Source organism: Chiroxiphia lanceolata, chromosome 26 (genome assembly GCF_009829145.1).
Source record: "Chiroxiphia lanceolata isolate bChiLan1 chromosome 26, bChiLan1.pri, whole genome shotgun sequence".
Taxonomy (NCBI): Eukaryota; Metazoa; Chordata; class Aves; order Passeriformes; family Pipridae; genus Chiroxiphia; species Chiroxiphia lanceolata.
The window spans coordinates 1,981,193-2,001,145 of NC_045662.1; the positions used below are offsets into that span (position 1 = coordinate 1,981,193).

The 19,953-nt window shown below is 55.9% G+C and overlaps 2 protein-coding genes across 4 annotated transcripts in view; one reads left to right on the forward strand and one right to left on the reverse strand.

The window, feature by feature from the left end:
• Positions 1-14,514, forward strand: part of LOC116798538 (microtubule-associated protein tau-like) — a 47,840-nt gene extending 33,326 nt beyond the window's left edge. Inside the window, 12 exon segments of the mRNA XM_032711035.1 lie at positions 1,523-1,659; positions 2,242-2,282; positions 2,720-2,985; positions 6,327-6,419; positions 10,098-10,140; positions 10,143-10,174; positions 11,047-11,162; positions 11,451-11,484; positions 12,849-12,981; positions 13,445-13,482; positions 13,484-13,531; positions 13,533-14,514. Coding sequence (XP_032566926.1) covers positions 1,523-1,659; positions 2,242-2,282; positions 2,720-2,985; positions 6,327-6,419; positions 10,098-10,140; positions 10,143-10,174; positions 11,047-11,162; positions 11,451-11,484; positions 12,849-12,981; positions 13,445-13,482; positions 13,484-13,531; positions 13,533-13,646 — 1,095 coding nt within the window. The 3' untranslated portion in view covers positions 13,647-14,514.
• A 3,170-nt stretch (positions 14,515-17,684) lies between these two features.
• The window catches only part of KANSL1 (KAT8 regulatory NSL complex subunit 1), a 100,704-nt gene continuing 98,435 nt past the window's right edge, over positions 17,685-19,953 (reverse strand). For all 3 annotated transcript variants that reach the window (XM_032711449.1, XM_032711447.1, XM_032711448.1), the window contains one exon: positions 17,685-19,798. In XM_032711449.1, the coding sequence (XP_032567340.1) occupies positions 19,508-19,798 (291 nt within the window). In that variant the 3' untranslated portion in view covers positions 17,685-19,507. The remainder of the gene's footprint in view (positions 19,799-19,953) is intronic.

Below are 19,953 nucleotides of genomic sequence, written 5' to 3' on the forward strand. Positions count from 1 at the left end.
TTCACTCACACAAATACACCTGTGGTGAGGGAAAGCACAGGGATTGCAGGTCACACAGGATCAGAGCATCACGGGATGGTTCGGGTTTGAAGGGATCTTAAAGCTGATCCAGTGCCACCCCTGCCCTGGGCAGGGACACCTTCCACCAGCCCAGGTTGCTCCAAGCCCCGTCCAACCTGGCCTTGGACACTTCCAGGGATCCAGGGGCAGCCACAGCTTCTCTGGGCAACCTGTGCCACTGACAGATGATGGGATGTGGTTTTACTGGTTCTGCTCTGCTTCCCTGCTACCTTGGGACCAGTCAGACTGTAAATTTTCAATTCCATGTTTTCCATGAGCTTTTACACTGACCAGCACTAAGTAGTCACCGGTAAGAGGATGTGTGAGTTCAGAGGTTTGGGAAGGATTTCTGCAGGACCAGGAGACCATAGATAGGATATTGCAGTTCACCTGACATTACAGGTGATGCAGGTGTGACAGGGGTGTACTGTAGGTGGGGGGATATCTGAGGTGCTTCGCAGTGTTTGAAACCCGGCACTTGACTCATGGATAAATTTATCTTCTGTGTGAAATTGTAGCAGAACAGGGGAAACAAAGTGACGAAATTTAGAGAACAAAGGAGTTGAACATACTCTTGAATTTTCATGTATCTTCTGTAACAATTTTAGCAGAGCAGGGGAAACAAAGTGACGAGATTTAGAGAACAAAGGAGCTGAACATACTCTTGAATTTATGTATCTTCTGTAACAATTTTAGCAGGGCAGGGGAAATGAAGTGACGAAGTTCAGAGAACAGAGGAGTTTCGCACACCAGACCAGGGGTGGTGAATGGGGCAGCTGAAGCCAAGGGCTCACCTGGGAAAGGTCACAGTCATTCCACCAGCCCAGGACTGGCTGTGCCCTGGCCGTGGCTGTGCCCTGCTTGTGGCTGTGCCCTGCTTGTGGCTGTGCCCAGGTTGTGGCTGTGCCCTGCTTGTGGCTGTGCCCTGGTCGTGGCTGTGCCCTGCTTGTGGCTATGCCCAGGTTGTGGCTGTGCCCTGGTTGTGGCTGTGCCCTGGCTGTGGCTGTGCCCAAGCTGTGGCTGTGCCTAAGGTGTGGCTGTGCCTAAGGTGTGGCTGTGCCTAAGGTGTGGCTGTGCCCAGGTTGTGGCTGTGCCCTGGCTGTGGCTGTGCCCTGGCTGTGGCTGCGCCCTGGCTTTGGCTGTGCCCTGGCTGTGGCTGTGCCCTGGCTGTGGCTGTGCCCTGGCTGTGGCTGCGCCCTGGCTTTGGCTGTACCCAAACTGTGGCTGTGCCCTGGCTGTGGCTGTGCCCTCCTTGTGGCTGTGCCCTGGCTGTGGCTGTGCCTAAGGTGTGGCTGTGCCCTGCTTGTGGCAGGTGCTGTTGCAGGAGACAAGGTGTGAACTGGCACATTCCAGGTGTGGGGAACCCTTGGGCTGCCAGGGTGTAGGAAGCAGGGGGGTCTCGTGTGCTCTGACCCGTGAGGGGTGACAGCCCATCCCTGACAGACCCCCCTTGTGTCCCCAGGGCCCGGAGCTGAGGGGTGGCACGAAGACGGGCACGCCGCGCTCGGGGCAGGCGCAGAGGAACTCCACCAACGCCACGCGCATCCCGGCAAAGACCCCCACGGCCCCCAAGACCCCTCCCAGCTCCGGTAGGTGACTGTGGGAGCCGTGTCCTGCTCCCGCCACCGCAGTGGGGATGCCCTCAGTGGTGCTCCCAAGTTCCCCCCTGTGCAGCTCTGGGGGGTTAATGGCCAAACTCAGAGCCCCAGCAGGGGCACAGCACAGGCTGAGCTCTGCCAGGGGGGTGGGAGCTGCTCAGCCCTCTCCTGGAGCTGGGATGAGCCCTCTGGAGGTGGCCTTTCCAGGTGCTGCTCTGTTCACACATGTGTAGGAGAGGGCAGTTGCTTTATCCCTTTGGGATACCCTCCAGTTTGGAAGGTTTAGGCAGCTCCTTTTTAAATCCATCTACTCCTTTTCTCTCTGACAATATTTCACAAAGACCAGGGGCAAGAGGATCAATTCTTCGATTGCAGGAATGGAGATTAGCCCATTATTATTCTCAGAGAAGAAAACCCCAGAAAGCATCAGGCATTGTGAATTTCCATTAAAATGGTGCATTTCACTGAATATACATATATATATTCATACTTAACTGGAGCTCCATAAAACCTTAAATCAATTAATTTTCCGGCTTTACTATGTTTAAGCATCTTTCTCATTCACTAAACAGGCAGAAAGGAGCAGAAAAAAACCACCTCCTGCAGCAGCAAAGACTGAGAAAGGTGACGTTTAAGGGTTTTCTTTCTTCTTCCGTTGCTTTTCAAACTGGGGACGGTTCTAAGCTGCTCAGCAACCAGCCTTATTTAATTACAGAGAAAAAAATATGTAAAAATGCTTCTAAATTTCTAATAGAAATGTGTTTTTGAGTGTCTTTTGTCTGTAATTCGTCATGCATGCCAATGCCACGCTCGGGTGGGAGTTTATTACCAGTGACCCAGGCAGTGGAGACCGTCTTCCTTCTGAGATATTAGGAAATTGCCTTTAAATCACGGGTTTTCCTTCAAAATGGAGTAGAAGAAAGCGCAGCCGTGCACTGGGAGTAGCGGGGTGGGCTCTGGGACCGGGGATATCGACCCCAAAAAGGCAGGGAGCGAGCAGGGAAGGGGTGGTGTGTGCCTGGGTTGCCCACCCGTGCTCACTCCCTGTCTGCAACCTCCAGGTGAGCAGCCAAAGTCTGGAGACAGAAGCGGTTACAGCAGTCCCGGCTCCCCCGGGACTCCAGGCAGCCGTTCCCGCACCCCCTCTCTGCCCACCCCACCAGCCAGGGAGCCCAAGAAGGTGGCAGTGGTTCGCACCCCACCGAAATCTCCGGCGTCTGCCAAGACCCGCATCCAGCCCTCGGCCGCGCCCATGCCCGACCTGAAAAACGTCAAGTCCAAAATCGGCTCCACTGAAAACCTGAAGCACCAGCCCGGAGGTGGCAAGGTAAATGTGGGCTCTGCTTCCCCAGGGGCCTGGCTGTGGGGGCAGCGGGTGCTGGATGCTCCCTCCGGGATGGGAGAGCCTCCCTGGAGCAGCAGCAGCTGTGGGCAGTGGGCAGCCAGACTTCAGCTGGGCTCCAGCCTGGTGCTGAGGTTTGGGTTGACTGGGTTGGGGGCTTGGCCTGGAATTCCTTGCCTGGCTTAGTAAGCTCAGCTGTCCCACGGAGAGCTCGTGGTGTGGGTCTCGTGGAGTGGCTTCCAGGGAAATGGCATTCCCTCGTGGTGTCCAGTTAGGGACAGATTGTCCCTAGTTAGGGACAGCTTGTCCAGTTAGGGACAGCGGGTTGTGGCCTGCAGCCGTCAGGAGTGGCGGGATCAGGGCTGTGTTTATGGATCCTACACTGTGACTGGAGCAGTCCCTCTGTTAGTGAGCAGGAGGATGGTCTGTCTCCTCCTCCTGAGGGGCCCAGGCTCGGACCCCAAGTTTTAACAAGACACTGGGATTTTGGATCCAGCTCTGTTGTCAAGGGTTTGGGTTGTGTTCTGCCATCAGGCGCTGTTGGCTACATGGGCAGTGTGGCATGGCCAGAACTGGTGGCACTTTTATCCTTTCAACCACTTTTCACTCCCAGAGAAGCTGTTTCACGAGCAGCAAAGTGACCTCTGTGTTCCAGGTGCTTGGGAATGAGGGTCTTGGGTTAAATTCTGCAAGCCTGGCAAGAGACACTGGCTGTCCTGGGGGTGACACTGGCTGTCCTGGGGGTGACACTGCCTGTCCTGGGGGTGACACTGACTGTCCTGAGGGGACACTGCCTGTCCTGAGGGGACACTGCCTGTTTTGAGGGGACACTTCCTGCCCTGAGGGGACACTACCTGTCCTAGGGGTGACACTACCTGTTTTGAGGGGACACTGTCTGTCCCAGGGGTGACACTGCCTGCCCTGGGGGTGACACTGCCTGTCCCAGGGGTGACACTGCCTGTTTTGAGGGGACACTGCCTGCCCTGGGGTGACACTGCCTGGCTCACAGGCCTTGCAGAGCCACAACAACCATTCCCTGAGTGTTGTACATTGCATTTTGTGTGACCTCCAATGGCTCTGAACGTTTGCCTCTGGCACAGGGGGGAGGCTTTGGGATGGCTCCTCTGCACCCCTGGAAGTGGCAGCCTGCTTTTCCATGGCCTCCTGGGCATTTTCTGCCGTGGCTGGAGATTTACTGGCTTTGTGCTACAATCCAGTGGGGCTCTGGAGCCTGGGCAGGGCCGTTGGTCATGGGCAGAGCAGCACGTGTCCTTTTTGGGGCCTCAACCCTCCTGCCCACTTAGCACAAGTAATGGGATTTTCCTCCCACCCCCACAAACCCCATTCTCCTGGGACTTTAGAAGGAACCCTTCTGTTTACTGGAAATTGGTTAAATTATTCACTCGTTCTTTTTAATCCAGTTTTTACAAGTTGGTTTTTTTTTCTCTCTCTGCTTCTCTGTCAGGCGTGTTTGTTGTTGTTACTGAAGAGTGGGAGCAGCTGAATTTGGGACAATTCCTTGCTCTTTGCAGGGGAGAACGGCTGGGTGCTCTGTTGGGGGTTCTGTAGGACACAAGGCTGCTCTCAGAATGGTTGCAGCTGGAGCAGAAGGGGCTGATCTCACCAGTTTGATTTGAGGCTGAAATCAGAAATGGGTTTGGAGCCTGCTCTCCGTGCAGATTCCAGACCCCAGCCTAGGGAAGCAAAGGAGCAGGGGAAAAACACACCAGGAGCCAGCCAAGCCATGTCTCCTCCAGTGTTTCTGCATGGTCTGAGCACTTTGTTGTCACTGGATCACCGAGTGCTGCTCTGGCAAAGCCTGGTCTAGCAGAACTGGGTCGTGGTTTGCGGGGTTAGTTGATGTGAATCTGGAAAATCATGCTTCAGGCACATACCAGCCTTGGTGCTTCTCATGCTGGAGAAGCAGGGAATAGCAGGGAGCTCTCCTGGCAGCAGCAGGCCTGGATGGAATGCTGGGATGGAGATGAGGTGCCTGCTCAGCCAGCTTCAGGGACGGGGCCATCTGGGGCTGAGGGATGTGACACTGCAGGATAGTCCCTCTCACGGGGTTGTGCTTCAGACAGGCTCGGGCCTGCGGGTTGTTACCTGCATTTACACCTGTGTAGGTTGTAAAGCCACTCCAGAGTGTGTGAGGGAAGGAGCAAGGACAATCTTTATCCTCGTTTTTCCTGGAATAGCTGACGCAGGAGGTCACTCCAACATAGCTGCCCTTACACAGCCAAGTGGGGAGAAACAAGCCCGAAATAGAACCAGCTTCATTAGCACAAAAATCCATGTGTGGAGGGAAGGCTTTGGGGCTGGAGGGTGTAGCTGGTGTGGCACGTGGTTTCCATGTGGCACCGAGCTGTTTCCAGCCTCTCTCCCATGGAGATGGTGTTGGGAATATGCCACAGAGCTGCTGCCTTTGGGGAGTGGGCTGGGCTGCCCCTGTCATCCCACAGGGCTTAAGGAAACTGCAGGTGTGGGGCTGCCTCCCTGGCATGGGGCTGCAACCCTGGATGGGATTGCAACCCTGGCCTAGGATTGCATCCCTGGTGTGGGGCCCCATCCCTGGATGAGGCTGCATGCCTGGCACTGCATCCCTGATGTGGGACTGCATTCCTGGCTTGAGACCACATCTCTGGCCTGGAACAGCATCCCTGGGACAGGACCACATCCCTGGCATGGCACTGCATCCTTGGGATGGGGCCACATCCCTGGCATGGCACTGCATCCCTGGCAGTGTCTGCTTTCTCTTGGTAGCTGTAGAGGGAGTGTGAGCCCTGTGCAGAGCAGAGCTCAGGCGTCTTTTCCCAGTGCTGGACACGCAGCTCCTGCTCTCCAGCATGGCCAGCAGCACTTGTTTGCCCGAGGCCGGGTGTGCCTGTCCCAGAGGGGGATCAGGATGCCAGGCACGGGAGCTGGGGCTGGGCAGGCAGTTTTCTCTCAGCTCCATCCCTCCTCCTTCCACAGGCTCTGCAGAAGCTGAGTCTCAGAGCACTGTGGAGTCTCAGTGCCTTCCAGCGGGTTTGCTGCCCAGCAAGTTCCCCGTTCTGTTCAGTGAAAGAAAAGGAGCTGAGCTCATTTCTGGCTGGTGTTTGTGGCCTGGGAACCAGGGCTGCATCACTATCCAGTCTCTAGCTATAACCTGCCCTCCTCCATCTTCAGTTTCCAGCCCATGAGTACACCAATCCTCATGCAGCAAGGCAGAGATTCTCCTTTTTGCTCTCAGCACTGAAAGGCAGGTTCCTGGTTTTAGGGATATAACACATGGTCAAGCTGCAGATGGTCACGTTGTTTCTCACGCTCTTTTCTGGCTACTAAAGGTGCAGATTATTAATAAGAAGCTGGACTTTAGCAGCGTTCAATCCAAGTGTGGCTCAAAGGATAATATCAAACACATCCCGGGCGGAGGCAGTGTGAGTACCTTCACACTTTCAATGCTCTATAATAGTTCTTATTATAAGTGGCATGTTGTGTACACTAAACTGCCAATGCTATCTGCAGCGATCCTGCCATCAGATAGCTATTGGTGACGTGCAATGACTCTTTTCTGGCTACCAAAGGTGCAGATTGTTAATAAGAAGTTGGACTTTAGCAACGTTCAATCAAGGTGTGGCTCAAAGGATAATATCAAACACATCCCGGGCGGAGGCAGTGTGAGTACCTTCACACTTTGAATGCACTGTGATAATCCTGATTTTAGTGGCATGTTGTTACACTAATCACCAATGCTATCTGCAGCCACCTTGCTGTCACATAGCCATTGGGGACGTGCTGTCATTTAACCCCATTAACCCGAAAGACATGGTGAGATGAACCCTAACAAGTCCTGGACATGCCTGCCATGGACAGAACTAACTGCCCCGTGTCCAAACCATGTCTGTAACAAAACATCCCAGTAACTCCAGGGTTTGGCACTACCTGGAAGGCTTAAAGCCTCGTTGTCTGTGGGATGGGGGCTCTGGCAGACAGTGATGTAGGAGACGAGTAAATTTATGAGCAGACCCAGCCCTCGTTGCTTAATGTGCTGCTAAATTGGACATGATCCTGCCCAAGAGATGAACGTGCAGGTTCCTGCCCGTTCCCATCAGGCAAGTATGATCCATGCAAATATTAAGCTTCTCCTTGCTAACGAATGTGTCCAGCAGCGCCCACGGAGGCTGAGCCTAAAGTACTGTTGAGTTAATTGATTTGAACGCTGGCATTTCCAGCTGTTCCCAGATAAATACTGGACTCAGCTTTCAGTTACTGTGCCAGAAACCTGGAGAGATTCCACAGAGGTTGGTGGATTTACAGCAGTTTCGCTGGAGACAGTTTGGGACCAAGAAAGACGACGGGCCAAGGAAGACCCCAAAGAGTGCGACCGTGGTCTGTGGGGGCCTGGTCTGTGGCCGTCTGAGGGAGCATCTCAGATGTTCCCCATGGATTTTTCATGGCTTTCCTTGATCTCTGTGGACGCCCTCCCTGAGAAACTGTGCATTGCAGAGGGCTTGGCACACGCTCGCAGGGACAACAGCTGGGTTTGCAGCCTCTGGCTCAAATTTGGTGTCATTCTGCAGCTCCTTCATGGGCCAGAGGAGCTGCTCTGCGAGCCCAGACACCTGTGAAGCAGTTCCATGGTTGTCTTCTTCTTCACCCGGAGTCCTGCACTGGCTGTGCTGCCTGGTGTTGATGGGAGCTGGTGTTGGCCACGGATCCCCTGTGCTGTGGCTGCTGCTGAGCTCCAGCACTGCGTGCTGAGCTCGTCCCTTCCTCCAGGAGAGCTCACACCGTGGGCGAGCAGTTGCAGCTGAACTGGGTTAAGAATTATCTGGATTTTTGGCTGGGGGTTGTGATCCTCCCCAGCCCTGCCAGCACTGAAAAGCCTGTGATCTGTGCCTGGCTGCAGCAGCTCTGGGAGCTCTCGGAGCAAAGCCCTGAGCTGACGTTGTTGCACGGGCTGCCTGGGGCAGGGATGGGCCTTGGGGCTCCTCTGGGAGAGGGGCACAAGAAACCCCCAGGCTTTGATGGCCATTGTATCTTAAACCCCAGGGACCACCTGCCCAGCCATCCCTGCTTCCAGGGGAACTGTCACTACCTGAGCTGGGTACCTGGATTTTAAGCCCATGGATGCTCTGAGCAGGTGATGCATTAGGCAAAAAGCACTTCTGATGCTGAGAGGTGGGATCCCCAGGTCCTCTGGCACTGGTTTCCCAGGCAAACTACTCTGTCCCCTTTTCCTTTCTTGCTAAATGGGAGGATCCTCTCTGCTCCCAGCAGGATGGGAAGGGATAATGGAGTCCTGTCTGTCAAAAAAGGGACTGGAGTGAGAGCAGAATGTTCCAATTGCTGATTGTTTACCCTGGAAATGGGAGGCCTTTCAGTCCCCAGGTCTCAGGTGGTGCCTGAATTGCTCGTAGGCCCTTTGGGGGTCACAGCTGGGATTAGGAAGGCCCCAGCTGCCTTTTTGGGTCCCCTTTCCTGCCTTCCAACCATACTCTGGGCTCCTGTCTTGTCCAGTGCATTAAACGGTGACCTTCCCACCAACTCTGTCTCCGTGTCTGTGTCCACAATCTGCTTCAAGGCCCTGGGGGTTCAGTTCCCCCACTCTCTGTCTCCTGTCAAATGTGCCTTTTGGTCTGCGTGAGCATCGGAGACAAGGCAGGTCAGCACAGGGCTCTGTGCTGGTGGGACCAGATCTGCTCCCATCCTTTTCCTGCTCTGTGATGGAGGGGGAGTGTTTCTCAGGGGTGTGACAATCCAGCACCCAGCTCTGAGGGTGATGGGGCCAACATGAGGACTGGAGGGTGCACCTTCCCCTGGGGTCTGAGTCAGCACGGGGTTCTCGGGTGCGATGGAGAGCAGTGGCTGTGATGATTCCTCTGTGCTGGTCCAGAGGCTGCTGGAAGGGGAGGAGTCAGCTCCTCTCTGAAGCTCCGTTTGGTGCTGGCACATCCTTCCTGAGATGTGTGAGAGCAGCACAAATGTGATGCTGGAGAAAACCCGGAGAGCAGCACATGCTCCCTGTGAAATCCAGGCTATCCCCGAGAGCCAAACCCTCCCCAGTGCGTGGGAACCACCCCCGAGGTGTTGATGGTCCAGTTTCTCCTGCACAGCCCCACTGACTCCAGCAACAACTGACCCACACCCAGGTGTGGGTCCAAACCCCGGTGTGAGGTAACCTGTGGGGTTCCGGGGATGTTTCCTCCCCCCTTTTTGGTCTCCTGCTCCTGCCGTATCTGCCGTGTGTGTGCCGTGGTTGCCGTCCCGGGGGCTCCTCCCAGCCCTCTGCGGCCCGTCCGCTGTTCCCGGTGTGGTGTTTACCTGCTAACGTAGCACTAAACCAGCCCCTCGTTGCTGTCCCTCCTGTGTGTGTGTCCCGTGTCACCCGCTGTCCGTGGGCAGAGGCCGCCGGCCCCGCGCGGTCCGTGAGCGGGGCGGGGTCCGTGAATTGCTGCAGCCCTTGTCTGAGGCAGTAACGGGACGAGCAAATCAAAACAGAGCATAAATGTCACAAAATGCTGTTGTGGGTTTGGATATTTTATAACATTTTAATCTCTTACGATGTGATCTCCAGATATTTAGGCTTTTCTTGCTTTTTATTCCCCCCCCCTGTTTTTTTAACCCTTATTTTCCGTTACAGCATTTTTCAGAAATGCATATTTTGGTCACTCTTTAAAAGTTCTGTGCACATTGATCATTTCTGTTCTTTCAGTTTTTGTGGACATAAGCTTTATGTTTTACACCAGAAAAGGTATTTATTTTTTATGTTTTCCTCTCTGGTATATCTCCTCCTTTTGGATGATGTGTATGCAAATCTTAATTAATTACCACTCCACTTTCTCTCTCACTTGAGCACTTTAAAATTGCCTCTACTTCCCCCCTCTGTGGAGAGGTGATCTCGTGCATGCTGACATGTTAAGAGGCTACTGCACACGGGCATTAATGATCTCCCATTTCTGATGATGGTTTCTTTTGTATCATTAATCTTCCTGGGGTTTGAGCTGTCCTTTCCCTCCAATCCAGCTCAGGTGCCGCTGTGTGTTGTGCTCCCCCTCCCCAGCCAGTCCATCCTGGCAATGAGCTCATCCCTTTTTCCTCTCTCCCACGGGCAGGTTCAAATCGTTTACAAGCCAGTCGACCTGAGCCATGTGACATCCAATGTGGTTCCCTGGGCAACATCCATCACAAAACCAGGTACCTTTTGGCACTGTGCTGATCCTGGGAGCTGGTGGGTTGTGCTGTGTTGTGTCTGGAGATGGAGAGAGGGTTGGGATAGGGCAGGGAGTGAGGGCAGGCAGGTGGAGCAGTGACTGGAGCACCAGAGTGAGCCCTGGAGCGCTGGATGCTGTTCCCAGCTCTGTCACTGCCAGACCTGCTCCTGTCTGCCCAAGTGCTCAGAGCAGGGGAGGGATCTGGTGTCGTCTGAAGGACTTTCACAAGGGCCTGGAGTGACAGGACAAGGGGGAATGGCCTTAATTTGAAAGAGGGTAGATGTGGATTGGATATTAGGAAGAAATTCCTCCCTGGGAGGGTGGGGAGGCCCTGGCACAGGTTGCCCAGAGAAGCTGTGGGCTGCCCCTGGATCCCTGCAAGTGTCCAAGGCCACGTTGGACGGGGCTTGGAGCAACCTGGGCTGGTGGAAGGTGTCCCTGCCCAGGGCAGGGGGTGGCACTGGATGGGCTTTAAGGTCCTTTCAACCCAAACTGTTCTGTGATTCTGTGATCCATGGATACCTTTGTGCCAACACATCCATGTAAGTGAGACGTATTTAGGAATAAACAGGGGGGGCTGCTGGTTTGGGGGATCAAGGTCAGCTCCCTGCCCTCAGTTCTGTAAAACATTGGGGTGTGTGCCAGCTCTGCAGAGCATCCTTTGGTAGGTCTCTTTACCCTGACTCCTATTTGCCCTGACTCCTGGGTTTCCCAAATCATCATGGGGTCCCTTTTGCTGCTGTTTCCCTGGGCCTCACCCTCTGCTCAGCCTCAGAGGGCTTGGCTGAGTCTCCTTGGAGCAGCTCAGACCTCAGTGACCTGGCTGCTGACCCACCCCCTGCTCTTTACTCCAGGTGGTGGCCAGGTGGAGGTGAAATCTGAGAAACTGGACTTCAAAGATAAGGTGCAATCGAAAATCGGGTCCTTAGATAACATCAGCCACGTCCCTGAGGGAGGAATAAAAAGGTAAAGGGGCACTGGGCTGGAACAGACACCTTCTGCTGTGTCTGGCTGTGCAAGTGAAGATGGTGGGAGTCTGGGCTTGGAGAGGGTCCTGCTCAGGGCTCCTGGGCTGCCTGTCCCAGCCCAGGGACGTTTGCTGGAGCAGAGCTGTGGCAGAGCTTGCCAGGATTCCAGGCTGGGCCCTTCCTGGCCCGGATGAGTTTGGGTGTCAGTGACAGCCTCTGCTGTGGTTTCCTGCTCTTTCTGCCATCTCTGAAGTTCGTGTTTGTGTCTCAAACCTTTCTCATGAAGGAGTGTCACCACCAGCAGCTCCTGTGCACTCTGGGTTAGTGCAGTGTGCAGCTCGGGGAGCTGCAGAGGTGTTGGAATCCCAGTGCAAGTGGAGCATTTAAAGCTCAGCTTATTAGAACAGGTGACTTTGCAGCAGTCTGGCCCTTCAGAAGGTGATCTCTCCTTCCTAACCGAGGGCTCTGTGTAGGGAGGGGGAGTGCTTGAGGGTATTTAAATTGAAAGACAAAAGCCACTCAGGTCAGGGAAACAATGAATTTGGGGTGAGCTGTTCCCACTGAGGCTTTGATGGCAACTTCAGTGAGTCTTAGCTGAGTAAACAACCCCCACAGCCTGGCTTCAAGGCCACCAAGTCCACAGCAGGAGTGAGGACAATCAGGTAAGCACAGAACTGAGACTCCAGCCTGGGGACAGACAGGGTCAATCTCCCCGGGGGAAAAAAAAGGCACTTTTATCTTGCTTGTTTTCGAGCACTTTTTTCTCAATGGGAGGAGGAAGGTTCTGTTTCAGCTCCTGTATTTTGGCACTTTGTTCTTGGCCACATGTTCTCTGTGCACCCCCAGCTCTCACCTCCAGCCGGCCTCTGACTGTGGGACCGCTTGACTTCCTTACCCTTCTCTCTGCTGCGCATCAGCCTCCCCTGTGCTCCCCTGAGCCTCTGCCATGGGTTTTGTGGTTACTGTGACAGTTCTGTCACATCCCAGCACATTCACTGGGCCATAGTTTGAAGGGCTTGCCCTTTGTAGAGGATTTCTCTGCAAAGGTGTGACCCAGCAGTGACATCACCACCACAGCCTAAACCCACACCTGGAGGAGGTTGTGGTTGTAACCGAGTTCAGGTGCGGCCTCAGATTGCTTTCCCTTCTCCAGCCCATTCCTATCCACACCAGGATCATCCTGGGCAGCGCTGCTCCAGTTGGAACACGGGGAGGGGATGGACACAGCTGAGCCCCACCAACCCTCCACACAGAGCAGCTGTGTGCGGCTCGGCTGCCCCTTCCCCAGCATTTCCTGTGTCCCCAAGTCCCCTCGTTGCTGTGTGACCACAGATCCAGGCTTGGACTTGCGTCCACAGCTCCTCAAGCTGAACTCTGGTTCCTGTGCTGCTCTGGCAGTGGGTGTTCTCTGGGGAGCCGGGGTGCTCCGTGCTGTGCCACAGTGCCTGTGCTCTCCCTTGGCACTACCTGGAGAGTTTTCCTCCCCAGGCTCCAAGGGCAGCCACTCTTCTTCCTATGAGTCAGTGAATGGCCCTGTTTTTCAGATCTTTTTCTCCACAATTTTCTATTTCTTTTCTATATTTTTGGTCTTTTTTCCTTCTGGCTGACATTTATTGGGTCGTGGTTTTTGTTGCTGATGCGTTTTTTGCCCCCCACCGCCCTGGGCGGGTTTCTTCACCTGTAGAGAGAGAAAGGCAAGGAAGACAAGACCTGGACCCTGAGCCCAGACCCCGCTGGGCTCCAGGCCCTGGTGCTGGAGCCGCCCACCCTCATGGAGAGCCAGCTCCCAGCCTTGCACTCGGCTGGGGAGGGCACCAGTAAGTAGCAAACCCCGTCCAGTTCACCTCCGCTCGCCGGAGAGGGGTTTGGCTTCTGGGAGCAGCTCTGTGGGTTAAGGGGAAGCTTTCATGCACCATATGGGAATTCTACCCCCCCCAAAAATCTCTGCTGGGGGAGTGAGAGTAACCCAGGTTGTGCCCTTGGAGTCCTGGGACCCACCAACACAACCTGGGGAGGATTTTTGCAGCATCCCGAGATGCTCCGGTCCTGCGATCCCCTCCGGCTGTGGCCCATTCCCTGTGCAGGCCACTGGAAGGGACATCCCCGAGGACTGAAGGGACATCCCCGAGGACTGGGGGACACTGGTTCAGTGCTCTGAGCTGTCCTCCCACCTCTCAGCGGCCGTGCTGGAGCAGGCACGTGGCAGGTCCCAGCAGCCCCCCCCGGCCGTGCCCCCCTCACCGCCCTCCCCTCTCCTCGCAGATTGAGACCCACAAAGCTGACCTTACCGCGAGAACGCCAAAGCCAAGACCGACCACTGGCGCCGAAATCGTCTACAAGTCCCCCACCATCTCCGGAGATGCCTCCCCCGCGCCGCCTTAGCAACGTCTCCTCCACCGGCAGCATCAACCTGGTGGACTCCCCCCAGCTGGCCACGCTAGCCGACGAGGTGTCCGCCTCGCTGGCCAAGCAGGGCTTGTGATCGGGGCACGGCGGCGACCAGGAGAGAAGACAAGGAAAGGAACAAAAAAAAAAAAAAAAGAAAAGAAAACAAAAATAATAATCTGGCCTTCTTCCTCTGTTCCTTTTACAGCTGCTTCCCCGTCCCTAACTGGGTAATGATTTAACCTGCTTTTACTGTTCATTCAGCTCTAGCTCCAGGACTTCAAAATCAGTGACACTATGAGGTACAAAACCTCCTCTCCCCCTGCTCCTCGGAGCGCACAGCCCGTCCCTGTCCCCACGCTCCCCCTCATTCCCTGCCGCGTCCCTCGCTGTCCCAGCCCTGCCCGGGACCACCCGGGGAGGGGGCCCGAGGGGACGGCCCCCGCACGGCGCTGACTCGAGCACCCACACCGGCCCGGGGGCAGCGGGTGGCCCTCGGGGAAGGGGCTGTGACCTTCCCACCCTCGTCCCCCTGAGGATGGCCGTGCTGGCCTGAGGGCCGGGCGCGTCCTGGGTGCACAGCCAGGGACTGCGGGGAGGTGCCCTCCCTCCCTGCCTTAAATTTGCCTGCTGATTTGGAAGAAACCTTTGTTTTTATCTCCGAAAGCCGAGATGTGTCTGAAGATAACGTCCAGGTACCCCCCAACCCCGCTCCTCAGCTCCGGCAGCTGGAGTACAGGCGACCCCGGGGTACCCGCTGCGGAGGGGCCCCGACGGCCGTTCCCCTCTCCGTGGCTGTGCTGGAACCGCTGAGTGGATGAGTAGAGGCTTTTCCCCCATTCCTTTGGCAGCCCCTCGTGTCGTAGAGTAGATTGTCTGTATATGCTTGGACCGTGCCAGGGTGATTGTTTTCATAAACGAGCATGTGTTTAAAAAAAAAAAAAATAATAAATGCTGTAAGTAGTTTTGAGCTGCCCCGCGCCGGCTCCGCCGCAGCCCCAGCCGGGGGGTCCGGGCAGCTCGACCGGGCTCTGGGTTGTGCCAGCCCCGGGTTGTGCCGGGGCAGCCCGGCACTGCATGTCTGCCGGGTGGGAGGTGGGCACAGAGCCGCTGCCCCAACGCCTCGGGGAGGGCCGGGGGCTGCATTGGGCTCCCCGGGGCCGGGCACCTCCTCCCAGCCCCCCCGGGTGTTGGGTGAGGGGCACTCACAGCTCCAGGGCTGGGTTGGCTCCTGGATTTTGGGTGCAGCTTGTGACATTTTTGGGTTGTTCTCTTTCTTTCCCTGCAAGGTCAGCTCAGCGATGGCGGAGGTGGCAGCTCCGTGGCCCTGCTGTGCCGGTGGCAGCCGCAGGAGCCCCCGGGAGGACGCGGGGAAGGCGCAAGGGAGGTGCAGCAGCTCCCCCAGCCTGAGCTCGGGGCTCCAGCGGCTGCTCCCTGGCACTGAACCCCCTTTCCGGGCGCTCCCCGGGTTTGAGTTGGCAGCGTGTCACCCCTCCCAGTGTCCCTCACGCAGCACTGACCGCCCCGGCACCGCTCAGGGACAGGAGCCGCTTATTTCTTTTGCTACTTTGTTCCTGTGGCTCCCGGGGGAGCACGAGGGGGTCCTGTGACCGTCCCTGCCTGCCCCTTCCCTCTACAACCAAAGAGGCTGAGATGCCACCAGTGCAGCTCTGTGTGTGTCCTCCCACCCTGTGTCCCCAGAGGCACCAGCCGAGCTCCAGGGGCACAGCTGGCAGAGGTGAGGGCAGAGGGGGCACCGTGTGGGCCCCAGACTGTGCACCCCAAGGACCTGTGCTGCAGGGAAAGCCACGCTTTCCCAGCAAGGGCCGGAATCCTGGTCTGAACGGGGCTGGCAGAGGGTCATGCTGGGGCATGGGGCCCTGGTTGTCCTTGGGGAGGTGGCTGGGTGCCACCGAGGCTGCAGAGCAGCTGTTCCTGGGCAGAGCAGCGATTCCTCCCAGGACAGGACTCACTCCCATCCTGCAGGAGCTGCAGACCCCGCCTTCGTGCGCCCTGTGCCTCGGGGGCCGCTGGATGCCTGGCTGGGGCTGGGGGATGGCTGTTCGGGGGGTTCAACCCTCCTCTCTGCAGCCCCAGGAGCTGCTTTACTGCTGGGGAGAGGCTGGTCCAGCAACACCACCACGTCCAGCTTGTCTCTCTCTCTCCGTTCAGTTTGACTCATGATTGTAGCCGTGCTCTGTCCCCGACTCTGTAGCGCTGTAGGAGCCGCCGTGGTTTTTGTCCTCTGTAAAACGAGCAAGTGGGAGAACCCCGAAAGCATCACCCCCTTTATCCCTTTTGGGCTGCAGGACGGTGTAGCTGAGCTGGCCCACCCTGCCCCTGCCCTGTGCCACCCCAGCCCCTCTGTGCAGCCCCCGAGGGACAGCAGCACCCGGGACAGGGACGTCCTTCGTGTGCGCCGAGCTCCGTGAGCAGCCCCTTCCCGCTGCGAGTGTCCTCAGCCCCGTCTGCCGTCCCCCTCCCGGGGGCTGGGGGGGTCCAGGACAGCCCTTTCCATCCACCTCGTCGCCCGCTGTCCCCCTCCACCAACCCGAGCCACGTCCCCAGCCCTGACCCTGCGTTCAGACCCAGGCCTGAGGGTCCCCGTGAGCAGCCTGACCCCCAGCTTTTCCTTTACTCCACACACATCTTGGTCTGAAAAGGGTTAAAACCGGCACTGATTTAAAAAAAAATAAAAAAATCCTATTTCTGCACTCCAAAAAGGATCTGGTTGTTAGCGAAGGTCGGTGCCAGCCTGTGTGGCGTTGGCAGGCTCCGTTGCCCCCGCGCTGCGCCGGGGCAGGGATGGGAAGGTTTGATCTCAGTGTATCATTCTAGCTTAGCTTCTGTCTGTGGGTGTCCATAGTGTATCGTGTGTTTAACAACTGGTTTACACTGTTGCCGTAAAAGTGAATTTGGAAATAAAGTCATTACTACGATAACGACAATTGGCGCCTCTTTCCGTGGGGGAGCAGGGACAGGGGAGTTGGGGGTGGTCCCTCCTCTTGGGTTGATCCTTCGGGGCTGGAGGATCAGCTGGTGGGGAGCAGCAGGGATAGGCAGGGACTAGTTTTCACTTTTCAAGTACCAGTTCCCACCCTTCTCCCTGGGGCACAGGGGGGTGCAGGAAGTAGAGGGGTGTCTGGTGGGCAGGGCAGAGCCCCAGCAGCCAGGAAGCCCAAGTGTTATTTTTGCTCCCTGACTGTGGACAGGACACTCTCAGAGGTGGAGCAAGACCAAACTCTGCTCTGCCCCCACAGCCAGGGGCTGCTTTGGGTCCTGGTAGTGCCACATTCCCCAACTCCAGCCCCACCCAGCCCCTCAGGGCTGCAGCTTTCATTAAGAATCATTAAGGTTGGAAAAGACCTCCAGGATTACCAAGCCCAGTCTTTGACCAAATCCCACCATGCCCAATCAACCACTTGCAGTTCAGGAGGCCACCACAAGGTCCCTTCACTCCGCACCTTCCTCAGGAACTCGCCTGCCCCATGCAGGGTGGAAGAACTTTTCCGGCCTGACACAGCTGCTCCTGCCACCGTTTGCTTTTCCAGCTGGATTCTTCCTGCCCCATTAATGCCTTGTACTGAACCTGGTGATGCCCATACTTTGATCTCCTGGCTAATAATCAAGTGGCACCTTCCCGTTTCCCATCTGTGGGGATAACGAGGCACAGAGTGTAATTCCCTTATTTTGGGACTATAGGAGCACCCATGAAGTTGCCTCCCCCCACTCACCTCCTGCAAACACTGAACTCACAGCAATCCCACCCCAGGGGCAAATGCTCCCCACCAACAGTCCCTGGGTGTGAACCAGCAGCACTGAGTTAACCCCAAAACCGAAAATTAAACCCCAGTCTGGGTGTTTGGACGGAGCAATGGGAAGCAGAGCTCTGTCCCAGGGAAGCACCACCAAGCCCTGGTCCTCCTCCATCACCTGCCCCAGAGCAAAGCCCAAATCCAGAGCTCCCACAGGACAATTCCTCCTCTCACCGAGAGCAACAGCTGGGAAATAACATCACAGAGGAAAGAAGAGGCCACTGAAATGTGGCGTGGGAGGGAAGGGGCTGATCCGAGAGCGCCGAAGGGCCCCTTCCCCATCCCAGCCTGGTATTGCACACTCAGCACATGGAATATTCCGTTTTAATTTTTTTTTTAATCTTTTCTTCTTTTTTTTTTTTTATAAGCACATTTGTGCTTTGCCAACAGAATCAAGACATTAACAAAGATCAGCTTCTCGGAAGAAAAGCATTTCTATATAACAAGGACATTACACAGCTCAAAGCAGGAAAAGAAAATATTTACAAAATACAAGGTGGGTTGGGTTTTTTTTGTGTGTGTGTGTGTGGTTTTTATAATGCTAAAAGGGTTATTCAGAATTTTCAACCTTATAAATAGAAAAGCACTTCTGCAGAGGGATATGGTAGCGCCATTGTTTGTTGGGTTTTTTGTTTGTTTGTTTGTTTTAAAGAAACGATGACGGATCCTTTTAAACTAGAACAGAACCAAAACCACGAGATAATGTTGAAAATTGTGAAAACCCCGACCATGAAGCAGTTCAGCGACTATTTCTTTACGATTACAAAATGGAAAAAAAAAAAAAAAAAAGTCCTTGTAATTTTTTTCCCGTTTTTTTTTTTGTTTTTTTTTTTTGGTTTTTTTTTTTTTTTGGTGATGTGATTATACATAAGACAGGCACGATGCTATAGCGACAGGACAGGGACCAGGAGCCACACCGTCGGGATGGGAAAGCGTTACAGATGGGGACGGTGTGCGGGACCCGGGAGTCACTGCGGGTGCGGAACCGGGCGGGGGAGGGACGACAGCGAACTCGGGTTCAAACTCCAATACCTGTCAGAGGGACCCCCCGGGAATGAAACGGAACCGACCCCTGAGCCGGGGCCGTGCGGGAGTGGAGCGAAGCTGTGGTGACCCCCCGACCCCCCGGAGCCGCCTCCTGCCCTTCCCCTCTCCCATCTCCCCCCTGCGGGAACCACCCCGGCCCTGCCTCATCCCGGCCTCATCCCGCGCTCCCGGCGGCTCCTCCCTGCCTCATCCCTGCCTCCTCCCACCCTCCCAACCCCGGCCGCAGCCCCGCGGTTCCAGCTGGATCAGCCTCATCCCCAAAGGGCATCCAAGCACCCCGGGAATTCTGCTCCTGCTCAAAGCATCGGGGACTCTTCCCCTCCCTGCCCTCGAAACACGCCAGGTGGACACAAACTGCTTCCCAAATCCCACTCTTTCCATGCAGAGCTGGAGCAGCCACAAGGTCCCTCCTTTCCCCCCCCCCCCGCCGGGCACAGCAAGGGCTGCTCCAAACCTGGGGAGAAGGAAGGGGGAGGTGGCCCCGGGGGCAGAGGGGGGATCAGGGAGGGGCAGAATCCCCCCTCGGGATACCTGGAACTACAACCTGGGGGAGGGAAACGCGGGAGGGTGGAAGTGCAGGTGGGCACAGCCAGACAGTGAAGGTTGCAATCCCAAGACATCACTTTTCACCACTAATTTCACTCCACTAAAACCTTTCAGGGAGGGGGGTGGGGGGAGGAGCAGGTTAAGAGAAAACGACACCCTTTTGTTGGGAAAAACTATCCCCGAAATCTGCTAGTCAGCTAAATCCTGTGCTCTAGTTTTATACACCTAAGAGGGGGGAGGGAAGGGAGGGGGTCTGGTGGGCTGCTCCCCTCCCGAGGCTTCACTCCACTGGGAGGAATTTGGGGGCTCATTCATGTGACGAGGAAACATGGAGAAGGAAAAAAAAAAAAAGAAAGAAAAAAAAAAAAGAAATAAAAGGAAAACAAAACAAAAAAAAAAAAGAAAACAAAAACAGTTTCTAAACTCCTTAAATTCACTAAAAACTGTGAAAATTCCCGGCAGGATGTTTGAATATCAAACGCAGATTTTGGAAGCTTTAATGCCAAGAGTTAGTTCTGTGTGTTGGTTTGCTCATGTCTCCCGTGTGTCTCTATCTGTGCGCTGGCCGCAGGACTGCGGAGCAGGAGGAGGAGGAGGAGGAGGAGGAAGAGGAGGAAGAGGAGGAGGAGGAGGAGGAGGGAGGGGGGGCCAGCGGGGTTCGGCTCTTGAGGCTGGCCAGGCTGGGCGAAGCCGAAGTGCCATCGGATTCCCGGGAGGATTTACTGCCCGACGTGCGGCGGGTGCAGCGCGACAACCGGTCCTGGGGGTCGGATTGGTCCTCGCACTCTGTCCGGGGGTCGTAGGAGAGCGGGAAGGTGCGTCGCTCCCAGGGCTGCACGGCCTGGAGGGGAGAGAACCGAGGCATTGGGGAATCCGCTGGAAAAGCTTTTTTGCCCGTGCTCCTGGAGCGATTCCGGGGAGCAGCAGCTTCCCAGCGCTGTGTCCCAGCCCCAGGAACAGCACCTGGGAAGCTTCTGACATGGAGGACACGGCAGC